At 33.7% G+C, this 17,482-nt stretch overlaps 1 protein-coding gene across 1 annotated transcript in view; it reads right to left on the bottom strand.

The window, feature by feature from the left end:
• ST8SIA4 (ST8 alpha-N-acetyl-neuraminide alpha-2,8-sialyltransferase 4) overlaps positions 1 to 17,482 on the bottom strand; it is a 91,348-nt gene that overhangs the window by 41,752 nt on the left and 32,114 nt on the right. The window contains exon 4 of the mRNA XM_004678112.2: positions 9,982 to 10,275. Within this exon, the coding sequence (XP_004678169.1) occupies positions 9,982 to 10,275 (294 nt within the window). The remainder of the gene's footprint in view (positions 1 to 9,981; positions 10,276 to 17,482) is intronic.

The following is a 17,482-nucleotide window of genomic DNA, read 5'->3' as shown; positions in this document are numbered from 1 at the left end:
AGGGTTACACTTCACTATTAGGATCTTTTTGCTTCGTTATTAGAATTTAATCTTCTATTTTTATCCAATCAATACCATTAACATGAAAAATAAAATAGTAAGCATTGGTTTCAAAACTTTATAGAACAAGGTATAGGTTGGTTCTCAACACCAGTTGATTGACTAATAAATTGAAAGGAGACAAGGTATCCTCATCATTGAGATGCAAGCTTTCTTTGTTGGCATGTTCGCCTGTTTCCACATTCCTGGGGTGGTGAATATGAATTCCAGTAGTACCAAAATGATTTTTTTAAAAAAGAAAGTTTTGCTACATTCTGATTGCTGCCCTACTTCTTTGATTGCTCTGGAACACTTAGCCTCAATTAAATATGCGTTTTTCTTTAGCACAGCTCTGTCCTTTTTTAATAACTATGAAAACTACCATGGTCTCATGAAAACTACAATGAAACAGAGAATAAAATGAACACTAATCATGTATTCTGATGACTGTTCTGGTAGAGATAGTTGAGCCACACGAGGAAAATAAAGAAAAGTCAAGCAGGGCAATCTCAGAGTAAGTTCTTAAGTGGGGAAATGTGCTCGGAATGGAATTTACTGAGATTTGAAAGAGGAATTGAAATGATCAAGGTGGAGAAGAGAGAAAAATGCATACCAAGGTGAAAAACTGGGAGATTTGATGCCACCGAGTGATACGAAGCCATTTCTCCAAAGCCAATCAAGATGCCTTGCAGAACCTTTTAGTCTTGGTGGTAGAGAACCAAATATTGGAAGCATTTTGGCCAACGGTGTCCTGACTTTTTTTCCCCACAGGTTCCTATCTGAGCCACACCTTGAATGACTTCTCAGATAGAAACCAAATGTATGTTTTCACATTTCACATCGAAACATGAATGAGGTGAGCTGCTAGGAAGTAATATTGTGACTGAAGTGGAAATGGACTAAAATCTCAGGAAACACTATAATCTGGAAGGGTAGGAATCATGATCTATAGTAAGAAAAGAGATATCTCACCATGTCAATATTAGGAGCTTGAAATTCCATTAGGTAGCACCAGTTACTGAGATGCATTAAACAAGGACACATGTTTTACAAAGAAATATTACAGCTGTTTCCACATTAGCCAAAAGAGAAACCATGTGGAAATGTTTTTGGCATAAGATTAAATTTAAAATAAACAAGCCAGTTCAGAAGGCACTTGAAATGTACCCATTTTTAGTTTGTTTTTTAATTGTTTTTCCTTATGTGATTTTGAGTTGAGTCAATACTCAAAAACAATTCATTTGAATAACAGTGATGAGCCCAAATTTTCTGAAAACTAATAGTGGTCTATCTATTTTAGGCTATACTTTTACTGAGGATTCTATGAAGAATTTAGTCTGATTCAAATTCTATTACAATTTTAAGCCATTTCCATGAGCTTAGCTTCCAGATGTCACCTTAATTTTATATAGTCCTTTCATCTTTAAACTATTTTAAAATTTACATATTTTTATATCTGAAAGGTGAGTACATCAACCAGTCTTAGAAACGGTGTTTTCTTTTACTTATGTTAACATTTGTTTGCAGTACTGTATGTTATTCAGATACACAGGATCATACCTTCTTAGACCCAAGTATTTTTGGTGTTAGTCTTAAAATTGGAGAAAAAGGTTAATGCTGGAAAATATGAGAAAATATGACCTGTGTATTTGTTAAGAACTACATTAAATTATACACTGTGAGAAAGGAACTAATGTGTACTTCTTTTCTTTTGATAGCAAAGAGTACTATACCTAACCAGTGAAATGTATGCTAGGGCTGTCACTGAACTGATTACTGTAAAGCTTCTTATTCCTTTTTACATTTAAATTCATAAGCTGAGAATTATGACTTGACCACTACATTGTGAGGTAGGTACACAGCTAGTTTATGGATGCATGCCAAAAGAAGGCATCGCTGATCTAACAAAGCCTTGAGAAACTTAAAAAGGTATAGAAAAGGATAATATGGATAATAATATGGTCAACATCCTCTATTTAATGACATAAAAGGAGAAATGAATATACTGTTCATGAAATATGCATATTAGCTGGAATATGATCTTATATACTGAATAAGAGGAATAATTTAAAAACTATAAATTCACTTATGGAAATAGTCTAAAGAATATTTATCCTCCCAATACAATATGCTTTTAGTTGGAATAAATTCAAGTTGGTACCAGCGACATAAACATGAAGTGACAGACTTCTGTTATATATTTTCAATATTAGTTTTTCCTGAAATGTCATTAATTTATAAAACTTACAATTGTTATATATTAAATATGTTCAAATAAATATGTGAAAATCCCAAATAACTGGCTGTTATAAGGAAAGTTATTTTTATAAGGAAAGTTACTGTATTACTAGTATTGTCTTCACATTCAAAAGTTAGAACAAAGCAATTTGCAAGGTTTAATTTGTATTTTATATACATATATTCTATTAGTATGCTATACGTTATATGTTTTATACAGTAAACAATCATTATATATATATATATATTCTTATCAATATAATTAGTGTGTATAAGCATCCATAATATACTAATGATATGCATGTTATACCTATATATTAGTACTAATGTGTTATTATATACATGCTCACATGCTCTTTTTAATTTTTCATTTATGCAATATATATAATCCATAAATAATTGTCCATAATTAGTATTTATAGTGCTATGCTTCATCTAGTTTAATAATTGTAGAAATCTAAAGAAATAGCAAATTCAACAGAAACAGCCTAACAAGCCTATCTACGTACATATACTTTCTAGGTCTATGCAGTTATAAAGATATATACATGTTGTGTGTGTTTTGTGTAATATGTATATCTTTTACTAACAACAAGAAATATTTACATGAGGGTCAGTTAACTTAATGATAGAGAAACTGAGATCCTACAGTAATTTAAATGATTGTTAATGCTAATACATTTTTAAAAATACAAATTTGAGGCCCTCCCTGGTGGCGCAGCGGGTTAAAGCACAGCACTAAGAAGCTAAAGCCACTTCTACATGAGTTCCATCCCCGCCTGCCCCGGAGGTGACCACATGGCGCGGCAGACCTCTCCTGACAAGCCCGCTGCTCCCCTCAGCAGTGTACTTCATCCATCTGCCTGTTCTGCTCTCCTTTCTGTCTCTGGTGAATCCTCTCAACCTCCGCATCTCTGGCTTGTACTCCAGTTCTATATGAATAAATAAATAAATCTTAAAAAAAAAATACAAATCTGAGACTCAATTCTTGTTTTTGGTGAGAAAAGGAGAGATTTTTACCTCTCTTGTACCTCAGATTCCTAAATAATACTTAAAAAATTTTATTGCCCATGTTTTCAGTTTGGATCAATGTAAAAATATGTTTTAGAGGAAATGAGAATATTTTCCCAAAACTTGCAAAATATATGTGAACTCCAATTTTAAAAACAATGCTATGGGTCATAGGAGTACGTCAAGCATTTCAAGTGAAAATTTTTAATTCCAAGCAATTTTGGGATAGTTGTGAATTTAGTTTAACTTATAATTGTTCATTTAATTTGTAGCCAAATTATTTTCCACTAAATATTTCATGAGGATAGTTTTATATCTGTAGACTAATTTAAATTGTTTCTTAAGTTTTGCCATTGTGTTAAAATATTTTTAATAAATTTTAAGTTAGACACATAATTTTACTAAAAATAGAACTACGATCTTGTAGCCCCATATATGAAAACTTCAACAAATAATTTTAAAACCCCTTCTTTACTATTAGTCATATGAAAATCATCTCAATCTTTACAAGAAAAAATGAAAAATATTAATAAAAATTGTACATTACTGGGATTTTGAAAAAAAAAATACTTACAAAAAGTTAATATCCCAAACTGAATCAGTACATTCATGTGTTATCTTAAGTCTATAATTACAACTTTTATTTTTCCACATTATATTAAGCTCTCATTATTTCATAACATTGCTCTAAAATAAAAAATCTAACTACTTCTTTCCCTCCTTATTCTCTTAATATGGCTTTGAAAGAAAGACTATATTCAAAGACATATTCTAAGTCTCTGAATTTTACGATTGATAAGTTATAATTTTAGAGCTTAAAAACTCTACAATTTAATGTATTTTTAAAGTTAATAAGTCATAATTTTTAGAAAGTAAATAGTTTAAATAATAAGGCACAATGACTAGATAAAGAATTATTTAAATGATTCTCTTTGTGTTGAGGAAACTTTTATTTTCCAAATTATTTTGACTTTCTAATTATAATTGCCATACTTGGAAGAATCTTTATATTACAACATTGTAATTATGGACAAACTAAAAACATAACAATAGTTCCTCTAAACTTTTATGAGAAACGACAAATGCCAGTAATCAACAGAGGATAGGGAACTATGTAAATTATTTTCCTGAACTTTTATCAACACAGAGTTTCAGAAACATGGTCAAAGGTCATATAAAATAGATACTTCAGAACAGCTACTTCAGAATTTTCCTTTGCTTGAATATCATGTGATCATACTTCCCTATTTTCTTTCAGGGTTCTAGAGTTGTGTAGGGTAGAAAATTATGTTGAAATGATACATTGGATTGGATATTCTATTAATTTCATCAACTCCGTAAATGAAAATGATTTCATAAACACTCCATGTACAAATTTCTAATGGATCTATAAGGTGCAAGTGATTACTTTTATAGGACAACAGACTAGTTCTCAGTCACTAGATATTTATAAAGTAGTATATGTTGATATTTGAGCAGGAAAATAGCAAGATATGCTCTATGTTTTATCAAAAACACCTGAAATACAGTAGTCAAAAGGAAGTGCAACACTAATTCTACCTGTGGTCAGAAGTTTGGCCTTGTGCTTTTTGGAATAAAATAATTGGGAATTAGTGAGTGTATTTATATTTATAATGGTTATAAAAAATGTATGTAAGAAAAATCATAAAATGTATTGATGAATCAATTATTTTAAAAAGTCTGTACACTGTATGCTTAAGATACCTGTTAAAATCCCATATGACATGACTTGGATTTTTTTTTTTGTGAAATAGTAACTGTTTAATACTTTTGTAATTTTTGAAAAGTTAAAGTGGAAAAATGACAAAATTTTATTCATATTACATTTTCACTAGGCTAATTTTTAAAAATGCACTTACTCTACAAAAATGGTAAGCTCCCAAAGGAAAATTTAACTCAGGAATTATTACAATAAATATGATTAGTTTGTATCTCTGAAATTAAAAAAAAAAAAACTTTTCATGTATAAACCAATGACCACTTATTCCAAAACATTTTTTGTTTCGACCTTTGAGGTTGTTGTTTAACTGTATTTTTTGTTAAGGTTTACTTATTTGTGCATACAGAACTGGGGTACAGACCAGAGGTGCAGGGGCAGTGAGAGGTTTCACCAGAGACAGAATGGGGAGCAGAACAGGCAGATCAACGAATTACACTGTTGAGGGGAGCAGTGGGCGATCAGGAGAGGTCTGCCCGCACCATGTGGGTCGGTTCCAGGGCAGGCAGGGATCGAACTCTTGCAGAAGTGGCTTTAGCTTCTTAGTGCTGAGTTTCAACCCTCTGCGCCACCAGAGAGGGCCCTAACTGTACTATTTTTAATTAATTTAATGTAGTACATTGCATCTATATAATTCAGTGGTATAAGTTCATGTCCCTTCAGCTGTATGCCACAAGCCATACCCCAAACCTAGACAAACATAGTACTACTTTTAATCGTGTTTATTCTAACAAGACTTAAAGCTTGTTAAAAATGTTCTATTTCAATCACTCTTCTTTTATATTTTGCTCTTATATTGAATAGAGAACTATAAAATTGAATTTAGGGAACAAAATTTCTAGTTCCAAAGTTTTTATGGTCAGCCAAAAGACCTAGAATAGTCAACAGAATACTGGTGGAAAAGAACAAGCCTGAGAATGAATGGTAGTATACAACTTCAAGGCTTATCCATAAAGCTGCAGACATTAAAACAGTTTCATACTGGCAAAAATAGACAGCTATATTAATGGAATGGATAAAGAGCATATAGGTAGAACTACCTAAACATGGTCAACTAGTATTTGAGACAGGAGCAAAAGGAACACAAGAGTGAAGACAGTTTTTAAACAAATTTGCTAGCTCAGCTGATGTTCACATGCAAAGAAATAAACCTAGACACAGAACTTACACTCTTACAGCAACCAGTTCAAATGGAGCACAGACTTTGATGTAAATGGAAACTATAAAATCTCAAGAGATAACATATAAGGCAGTCTAAGTGGCTAGGGATTTGATGGTGACATTTTAGATAGAACACCAAAGACATGGCCCATGAAAGAAATAATGGCTGAGCAGGAAATCATTAAAATTTTTAACTTTTAGGGCCCTCTCTGGTGGCACAGTAGGTTAAAATGCAGCACTAAGAAGCTAAAGTCACTTCAGCATGAGTTTGATGCCCACCCTGGTGTTGACCCCCATGGCGCAGCAGACCTCCCCTGACCTGTGTACTGCTCCCCTCAGCAGTATACTTTGTCCATCTCTCTGTCTTGCTCCCCAGTCTGTCTCTACTGTACCTGCACCTCTGGCCTGCACCCCAGTTCTGTATGAATAAATAAATAAATCTTTTTAAAAATAATAACTTTTATTCTGCAAAAGACAGTGTCCTCAGAATAAGGATATGAGCCATAGACTGAAAGAAAATATTCACAGAAAATATATCTGGAAAAGGACAATTATCTAAAATAAGCAAAAAACTCGAGTTAAATGAAGAGAAAACAAATAGCTTGACAGGGAAAAAAAAAGAAAGGTCAAAAGTTTAATAGACATCTCATTAAAGAAGACATACAGATATATAGATGTCCAACAAGCACATCAATGGTGTTCCACATCATGTATCATCAGGGATAAAAATTATAAAGTAATAATGATATACTAATGCACACCTAATCAAGTGGTGAAATCAGACTGACAGAACACTAAATGGTAAGAAGGATATGAAAAGAAATCTCATTCATTACTAGTAGGGATGGAAATTGGTACAGCCACTTTGAAAAATAATTTGGCAATTTCTTATAAAACTAGCCCAATCTTATGAGAAGATCTAACAATCATACTACTTAGGCACTTATTTCCTCAAATGAGTTGAAAACTGCACACAGGTACTACATAGTTTAATGCATAATGTGGGAGCCAAAACTTAGAAGCAGTAGGTAAATGGATTTAAAAAAAAAAAGGAATGTCCAGACAATAGAATATTATTCAACACTAAAAAATTAAATAAATAAAAAGAGGGATATAGAGCCATGAAAAGACAGGGAGACACTCTAAATCCTTATTACTAAGTCTTAAGGAATCAGATAGAAAAAAAAAAGAAAAAACAAAACATGCACTATGCTTTCAACTATTTGACATTTTGGAGAGAGCACAACTATGAGAATTGTAGCAGGGCTTGCAATAGCTTAGAGAGCCAGAAGGGATGAAAAGGCTGAGTACAGACGACTTTTAGGACAAGGAATAGATCCATAATGGTAGATATATTCCATTAATCATCTGTCCAAACTTTTAAAATACACAAACTACCAGTGAACTCTAATAGGAGCTATGAATTTTGGATGATAATGATGTTACAATTATTTTCATCAATTATAACAAATATATGACTCTATGGAAGATGCTGGTAATGAAAGAGGCTACTTATTGTGGATACAGGTAGACATGGGAAATCTCAACATGTTCTTCTCAATTTTGCTGTAAACCTAAAACTGCTCTAAAAATAGTCTATACATGGCCCTCCCTGGTGGCTCAACAGGTTAAAGCACAGCACTATGAAGCTAGCCACAGCTACTACAACACGAGTTTGATCCCCGGCCAGAGAGGTGACCACATGGCGTGGCAGACCACTCCTATCTCACCCACTGCTCCCCTCAGCAGTGTATGTCAGTCAATCTGCCTGTTCTGCTCCCCACTCTTGTCTCTGGTGAATTCTCTCATTACCCTGCACCTCTGCCTTGTACCCCAGTTCTATATGCATAAATAAGCAAAAATCCTTAAAAAAGATAAAAATAATCTATACAAAAGGTCAAATTCAAAGTAGCACTAAATTTCTAAATAGTTCCCTTTAATTAAAGAGTACATCAAAATATTTGTTTTTAAAACTTAATTAGCTATCACTGAAATGTGTATTTATATTTGAATATGTTGTAAAGATAGGACATGGTGAATCTTCTTTTCTGAATCAAATGATACCTATATTAACATATCAAGAAAAAAGATGGATTCTTAACACACATTACTTATACTCTGCTAAGACTCCATCTTTTTTTTTCAGAGTCAAATTATAATTACCCAGATCTTTGCAATTAAAAAAATACTTATCCTCTAACTGCATATATTTTATCTTACTTTATTGAAACTTCATTTTAAACAGCAAGAGTTTGAATGTTGAATAACCATGATTTAATTATGTGAATGCAATTTAACTGCACGCAGTATAATATAATACAAGAAATGATCTCAAAGCTTTAACAAGGAAATAATAAATCATCGAAGGAAAATGCCTCAATAATGAAACAAAACAAAAGCACAATAGCCAAGTTTCAATTACACTATATTAGCAAACTAGATTTAGCATAGGGCTTGGAAACTTTAGATCTTCTATCCATTATATTTAGTTATTCCCCTGAACTTGCCCTATCTTTCTAATTCTACTGAATTTACCTACATCTTTATCGGTTTATGAAAAATTAAACAAAAATTGTAGTTCATCTTCATACCTCTAGATAATTTCCTTGCCAACCCAGAGACAAAAATTATGAAATTCACTCTCCTAAATGCACATAAATGACTGTGTAGTTATTGTCCCAAATCTGCATTCAAATATTCCACAGTGGATGGACTGCATTATTCTACAAGTCTACTTTGCTCTTAATTATTTCCTTGCTAACCTGAGGGACAAATTCTACCCACTATTTTGCTATAAAAATTTGTGTTTTTTTTTATAAAACTCTTCTTCAATTTTATACTTATAGTCTCTAATTGTGTTAATAAATATAATTTATCTTTGTAATATATTTTTTACACTCTGATACATATACATCACTGAGTTTTATCATTAGCCACTTTTAAACAAGAGTCTAGTCCTTAGGTTTTTCTTCTGAGTTTGTGTAAATGTAAAAGCAATGTTGAATTAATTCATAAAAATTTCATCTGTTAATACTTAGTAAAATAAGCCAGAAAGAAAAGGAAAAATACCGAATGGCTTCACTCATAGCAGGAGTATAACAGACAAGGCGAGAAAATAATAATAATAATGAACAGTTATATTCCAGAGATATTTTGTGGGGGTAGAGTGGGGAATGAGATAAAAAAACAGTGGGAGAGGGAAATGCACTGGACTTTGGTGATGGCACATGGGTGATTTGGTGATGGGAAGCCCCAGGGGATTATAGCACAAACTAATGGAAAAATAAACTATTGAAAAGAAAAAAAATGGCATCTGTGACTTTTGAGAAGCATTAAGGCATATTATCTCAACCAGTCTTCTCTATCTCTCTATCACTAGTTATTCTCTTAACTACAGATGGGACTTAATTGTTGTTTAAATACATCTAACATTTATACTCCCACAATATTGCTCACTAGCTATTTAGCACTTCCGTTGGTAGTTTTCTAGCCCAAACTAATCAATTTTACTATGAATTCTTATTATTTTTTAACATAGAAAAATATAAAATTTGGTAGTTTACATGAGACAAAAATAAAGTGCCAAATTCAACAACTTGCTTTATCAAGAAAGATAATAAGCTAAAATCATATAGTACATGAGCAAAATTCAACTTGATGAATAAAGTAACCATGATAAACTAATGGAAACATATATCCACCAGGAGCTCTGAATGGCTCCTTTCTGACTAGAGAAAATGTTTGCTATGTGTTCCACTGTGCCAAGGACAGACGGGTGCTTTCCAGACACTTACCCTCTGACAGCATGAATAAGTCTCAATGATGGATAGGCAGTTCGCACTTTCAGTTTATTCTTAAGGATTAGTGCATTAACCCACTCCACGTGCTTTTCTCCTCCTTTGACCATGAACGCAGGGATCCAAAGGACACTGTCATTCAGCATGGAAAGTCTATGCACAAATTTTTCTCTGTCACTCTCATTCCGAAAGCCTCCAAATGCTCTTTGTACAACTGATGGATTCATGGTAATAAAGTCTGATTTAGTGCCCACATCTGCAGCAAACTCCACCACAGGGGCTAGATTACACCTGAAGAGGAAAAAATTAAGGGACAAATGAAAAATAAAATCAAACATTCACTCTTAAAATGCTGTGCATGAAAAAAAAAAAGAATAGGGAATGAATATGTTTTTTTTTTCTCATTAGGTAGGGGGGGAAAGCTTTATCTGTCTGGTAAAATTATATTTTCAATAATCACCACCCATTCAGGATTACGGCTTTCAGTAAGTATAGGGCTTATATTGTCATTTATATTAATTTGACCTGTTGTGTAAGAATACTCTCCTTTACCTTCATAAAACCACATGGTATGAATTCCTCATGAGTAAATTTCCGATGGCAAATTTGTAAAGGCCCTGTTGCCTTGAAGTAGGCAATCTCAACTAAATGCTGTTCTGTAAGTCAAGCACATTAGACCTAATATACAATCGGCATCACTTGTCAAGCTTAACTCATTTTGACAACTTTATAAACATTAGTAAATGAAGACAATTCTCTGTACCCTGCAGCCAAGAGACAAGCACAATTCCTTATATTATTTTCCACAAATATGCTTGCAATTGCCTTAGTCTATAGGTTTAAGTGGGAAAGAAATGCAAGATAATACAGTTATCACTTTAAATATTCCTCTTTGGGTATTAATAATACAGGAAATCCCCTATATAAGATCAATACCTTTCTGTTCTTTTAATGACATTCTCAAAATACAAGATTTCCCTGCTAAATGCCATCTACATCCTATGGAGAGGGGACAGAATGTGTCTTTTTCTCTTCACTGAAGCTCTAAGAGCCTTATTAAGCAGTTGGGACTAGTTTTATTCTTGTAACCTGATTTCATTCTTGTATTACAAGAACAATTTGGAAAGTACCTTGAATTTTGTTTCCAGCCAATTTATGACGGCTTCTTTGATTTTTTTTCGGATAGATCTTTTTAATTAAGCAAAATCTACATTGTTAAGAGATAAATGGGAAAAAAATAAAAATTTAAACTTTTGTTCATAATAGTCTTTTCATGTTATGTATTTTTATACTCACGACATTCTGTCACAGAGTACTTATTTGTCTCCACCCACAATGCATACCACCACTAGAAGCGAGGTATTCTCCATCCCACCACAGTAAGAGTATTATTTATTTTTTACAAGATTTATTTTATTTATTCATGCATACAAGAGCTGGGTATAGACCAGAGGTGTAGGAAGGGGGTTGTGAGAGGATTCACCAGAGACAGAGTGGGGAGCAGAGCAGGTGAGTTGACTGAATTTTACTGCTGAGAGGAGCAACGGGCAAGACAGGAGAGGTCTGCTGCACCATGTGGATGCACTGCAGTGACTGCTGATAGCTTCACAGTGTTGAGACTTACCCTCTTACACTACCAGGGAGGCCAGTAAGAATACTGTGAATGGGATCTTGTCGAGAAAGAACAGCTACCGGAAACAAAGGCCAAATTGTACAATTCATCAAAGTGTGAAGACTTGATACTTTCTGAAGTCCTAAAATGAGCTCTACACAAATTTTAAATGTACTTTAAATACTAAGAACCTGATTTTAAGATAAATCTGGATATTGTGGCGAAAATGAATTATGAAAATCATCTTCACAGACATACTTCCTCAGATAAAAATTTGATAATGCTGGCCCTCCCTGGTGGCGCAGCGGGTTAAAGCACAGCACTGAAGAATCTAAAGCCGCTTCCACATGAGTTCTATTCCCGCCTGCCCCGGAGGTGACCACATGGTGTGGCAGACCTCTCCTGACCCGCCCGCTGCTCCCCTCAGCAGTGTAATTCCTCGATCTGCCTGTTCTGTTCCCCACTCTGTCTCTGGTGGCGCCTCTCACTGCCCCTGAGCCTCTGGCCTGTACCCCAGCTCTGTATGCACAAATAAATAAATCTTTTATAAAAAAAAAATTTGATAATGCTTGCTAACATTATATTTAACATATCCCTGTCAGGAGAGATGACTTCAAATGTATCTTTGAATTCAATTCCTCAGGAATTCTTTTAAGAGAATTTCAACTAAATAAAAACAGCATCTATTATTCATTTTCTCTATATTATAAATTATCTAGAGGCAACCCATCAAAAAAAAGGAAATATAGCATCCTACTAAATTATTTTATCAGAGAAAATCATTTTATGTTTTACATTATTTTTATTATCACATATTTAACAGCTCCTTTACCCTCAACTTTCTAATATCTCATTTAGGATTAACTCAGTATGTTTATCTAAAACATGATTTCTTAGTCACATGTCTTCTTAAAGATAAGGTGCTCATCCGTAAATTTTTGGAAGATTTATTTATTTATGCATACAAGAGGGGGTTAGGCAGTTGGGGAGAGTGAGAAGATTTACCAGAGACCGAGTGAGAAGCAGAATGACAGAAATACACTGCTGAGGGGAGCAGTGGGCAAGACAGGAGACGTCTGTTGTGCCATGTGGGTCATCCCCCCTGCCAGGAATTGAACTTGTCTTGCAGTGGCTGCAGCTAGCTTCATAGTGCTGCTCTTTAATCCACTGTGCCACCAGGGAGGGCCCATCAATAAAGTCTGATGTTAGAAGTTAGACACTTTCCACCATGGGCACAAAAGTAGACTAACAGAATAAAACTATTTCTGGAAAACAAGATCAATCTAAGAGATAAGCCATGCATTTGATACAATCAGAGAATGTTCAATGACGGTGGTGCTAACTAAAAGAGCACCAGAAGATAGAATAATCAAGGTTGACTGTAAAGTTTGTATTGCCTAAGCATTGCCTAATCTGGCTTTCTGAGGGATGGAGAAAGAGGGAGTGAGGACAGAATGACAGAAGGACATTTTGCAATATATAACTCATGCTGGTACTAGGAGTCATACCAGTTTGTTTTCTGGAAAGATCAACATCATATCCACGTGTCCAGTAAATTAACTAATCTTTGCTTGAGTTAGATATTTAGTAATATAATTAGCTTACTGGCACAAAGTCAGGGCAAGAATTAAGGAAGCCAAAATAACCAATCAGCTGTGTTGTACTCCAGAAATTCAATAGACTTGTGAACTTCATAATATTGCAAGCAGTAATATTGCTGATTGAGCAAGATTATGCATAGATTCACAATCATATGCTCCTCATCCTCTTTAAAAAAATCTGAGGTTATAATATGCTAAAGTAACCAGAATGTGCCATAAAGCATTTATGAAGTATCACATTATTTCATGTTACTCTTGATCTTACAAAATTGAAAGGTGGCCAATTTTAAAATGACAGATTGCTATAAATAAAAACGGAGTGAATAAGAATATTTAATATGCTCAAGTTTTATCTCTTTTGCCAAATTAAATTTGGTGCCATACAACTATTTTTCACATATTAAAAGTATGAAAACAAATATATAGTTAGATGTGTTATCCAAACTCCCTGTTTCCTGGAAGCTGCTCAATTCTCAGTGTACTAGCACTCATTGTCAATCACTGATTAAACACCTCCACAAGTATAGCTGCTACTTCTTATATTTTGGACCTTAAAATTTCTCCTGTGATCTCTATAAGATGTGATTGTTTCTTTTTTTTTTTTTTCTTTTAATTCATTGATGCACATAGAACTGGGGTAGAGGCCAGAAGCACAGGGTTGCAGGTGAGAGGATTCATCAAAAACAAAGTAGGGAGCAGAACAGGCAGACTGAGAAGTACACTGCTGAGGGGAACACTGGGTGGGGCAAGAGAGATCTACTGCACCATGTGGGTCACCTCCCTGGCAGGGCATCGAAATCAAGCTGAAGCTGTTGCAGCTAGCTTTGCAGTGCTGAACTTTAGCCCATTGAGTCACCAGGGAGGGCCCCTGTTATTGTTTCTTAACTTTCCTTTTATGCAGAACTGAAAGTATTTCAAGGCTATATAGGCTTTTGTTTTTCATTTTTAAGGAAAGAAGTGTTAATTTCACATGTAATCACTCAATATCACAGAATTTCTTAGCAAGATATATCTTAGATTTGTCAATATTCTGCAAATTTCCCTTAAATTATCACTCAGTATCCTAAAAACAAGAAAAAAGACCAAAAACAAACAAACAAACAAACAAACAAACAAACTACTCTCTCTTGCAGTAGCTCACAGATAAGGTTTCAGAATTCACTGTGCCAATATTAGATTGGGTGCTCAAAATTTATTTTCCAGATATTCTACTACTTTGCAATGATATAATCTGACTAAAGTATAATTCTGATAGTTTTTATTAGTGATATCAAGGTAATACACATTTACTTAGCCATGTACTTATTCATTCCAAGGTCATGTTGTTATAAATTTGTGCTAGATGCAGAATTGCCCATCTGAAATAATAAAGTAAAACAGTGTGCACTATGAGGTAGGAAGCTAAAAATTACATCTTTACACAGATAATAGGTTAAATGAGAAAGAAACAATATTCATAGATCACGGACTAAACTATTCTTTTGCACCATTAATTAATATTCAGAGAAGTTCCTAACACAAGATTAGTATTATTTTTCTCTTTTGACCAGTTCCACTGTGTGTATCCATGAACTAACATTGAATTCCCCAATCTGAACCATCACTACCAATGGGACCATACTTTTCAACCAACTTCTGGGAAATGGGAGACAGCCTCTTTTCTTTCCTCAGAAGAAGCCAATGGTTCCTATCTAAACTCATCCCACTTTTGAGGTTGAAGAGTCAAGAAAACAAAGACCCTCTGGGACTTGTCTGTTCTGGCATTGTGGCTAATGTCTCAGAATTGCCTGGGAAACTGATTCATGCAACTTAGCGATTACTATAACACTTTGGGGTGAGGTTAGTGGGTTCCAAATAGGGCTAAAACCAATAATTTCTGCAATACTCGGTGGTATTAAACAGGATTATCTCCATTTTATAGACAAGAAAATGGAGTCAAAGTGATAAAGAAATGTATGCTAGGAAACAGTGCAAATGAAAGAAAAGCTCAGCCACTTTAGAATGACTCCAGTGTAATAGTTTTAACTGGTACAGTTTGCACATGATTTCTTTCAGAATCAAAGAAATGTCTTTATGATCATCCCAACCTTCCTGTAGAGAAAAAGTGCTTTAGTATATTGTCTCAGAATTTAGTCTCAGACCTAAAGGACATAAACCTGTACACAAGCCACCCAGTCATCCCCCAAATCCTGAACAGTTATTAAACAAAAGGTTCTAAGTCTCTAATACATAAAAGTAATAGTTACATCTCATCTGTCATGAAGGGACTGAGTTTTCACTCTTCTAGTAAAAAAATTGATTACTGAATTGATGTAAGATGTAATTCTTTGAAATAGGAAGCCTAGATTTAACAGTCAGTTTACATGTGTCATGGTATTATATAGTAAACAAAGTCTAAGAAATAGGTATGAAACAACCTGGTGAAAATGTGGGTTTCAGAAATAAATACATACCAAAACATGCAAACTCATACATGTCACATTTTATACTTGCTGGTAGCAATATAATCTTCAACTTAATAGAAATAAATGACACATAGTGTGAAAATGACTATGTGACTAAGCAGAAGAGGAAATTTTTTCACAAACCCAGATTTGTTTACATTACTGGCAAGGGAAGGAAAAACAGGGTTATGTTATTTCTAGGGAAGCTGCAGACCTCTCAAATTCATTCTAGAAGATGAAGAACTGTAATACCAAGAAGAAGGTTATGCCATTTCACACGTAAGTCAACGTAAGTCAAAACCACAATGGAGTCATTGGGCAAATTTGTTACAAATGCATAGATACCACTTTAATTTAATTCGTTGATTTTTTAGTTAATTAATTAATTTTAGTTTTGTTTTGTTTTGAAGGGGAAGGTATGCCAAGGAATGGGAATATTGTAATTCAAACAAAGAAAATGCTGAATTCACACCTACTATATACATAGGGGGTGTGTGTGTGTGTGTATACATATATAATTGTTGCTTGTGGCTTTAATTGATGACATTTTCTAGGATTCAGCATCTGTAATTGTTTCTTTAAATTGAAGCTTTGTTTTGGGGAGAGCTCAAAGACTTCCATCCCTTCATTGACATTGTTACAAAGTTCTCAAACATAATGTCTAAATATATCATCTCTTAACTAAGCTTCAGTCATTTGCGCAATAGTTAATCGCAATGACACTTCAAATTGTCATCTTCAGTCTCTGGTGTGTTCTTGTCCATAAATTTTTTGTTAATTTAATTTTCCCTAGTATACTGTTATCTTTGTTCTTAGCAAAATAAGAGTCTCTGAGCAACTTCAGACAGGTTTCCCCCTTCATTTGTTCCTACATTATATTGGTCTTGAAATCCAGCTTGATAGATACTCAAATGTGACCCTTTTTACATTATTACATTATTACATTATTGTCCAGTTTCATTAGAGTCCTACCTACATTAGTTTATTCTTTAAATATTTGCTTAATCTCAAATATTATATTCTACAATTAATAATCCACATTTGTTCATTTTACCCAGTCTGATCCATAAGACTTCTAGAGAATGAAATTTAAAATCTGTGATTCAGGGCCTAACTTAGTTTGCTTTAGGGAATATAAGCTTGCTACTTAAGTCTGAGAAACTATAGGCAGTATCAAAAGTAAGTTCTGAAGATAGGAGTTAAGTACCAAAATCTGGAATACATTGTTTCCAATGATAAATATCCATTTAGCTCTCATATTGAGTTAATTAAATCATGTATTGATTGTCTTTATTTCAGTTGTTCCTATTAATCTATGGGTTCCCTATATCATGTCTAATTTTTCTTCATATCTACAAGGTTTATCAGTTACAAGCCCAACACTTACTAGTAGTAAAATAAATAAGTTAGTTCTTATAATAAATAGAAATAATGAAAGTTAAAGATGCCATTTCTTTACTGTGTATCTACATTTTTACACATTGCTATTATGGAACAGAAATTTTCTTTCACAGTTTAAATTGAAAGAAACTGGAATAAGCCAAATTCAACATACAACACAGTATTAAGAGGACATTTTATTTTTATTCTAACAGCATCTCACAAAATTTCAGGTATTCATTAAAATATATATCCCCATTTAACAACACCATGAAGTACTGATATTATCATCAGTATTTTAGAGGTGAGTAAAACCAGCTACCCACTGATAAGTTCAAGGTCATGTGGACTGTGTTAGGACTGAGGTTCAAAACCACACAGCCCAGCTGCTGTGCCTATGCTCAAACCTTTTTCAACATGAGCTAAATGAGTATATACATAGACATTAAAAAGACAAAATG

The sequence above is a fragment of the Condylura cristata genome, unplaced genomic scaffold (genome assembly GCF_000260355.1).
Source record: "Condylura cristata isolate star-nosed mole 26May11 unplaced genomic scaffold, ConCri1.0 scaffold00007, whole genome shotgun sequence".
Lineage (NCBI taxonomy): Eukaryota > Metazoa > Chordata > Mammalia > Eulipotyphla > Talpidae > Condylura > Condylura cristata.
The sequence above is the reverse complement of the archived record's forward strand: the minus strand, read 5'-3'. Positions and strand labels throughout refer to the sequence as shown.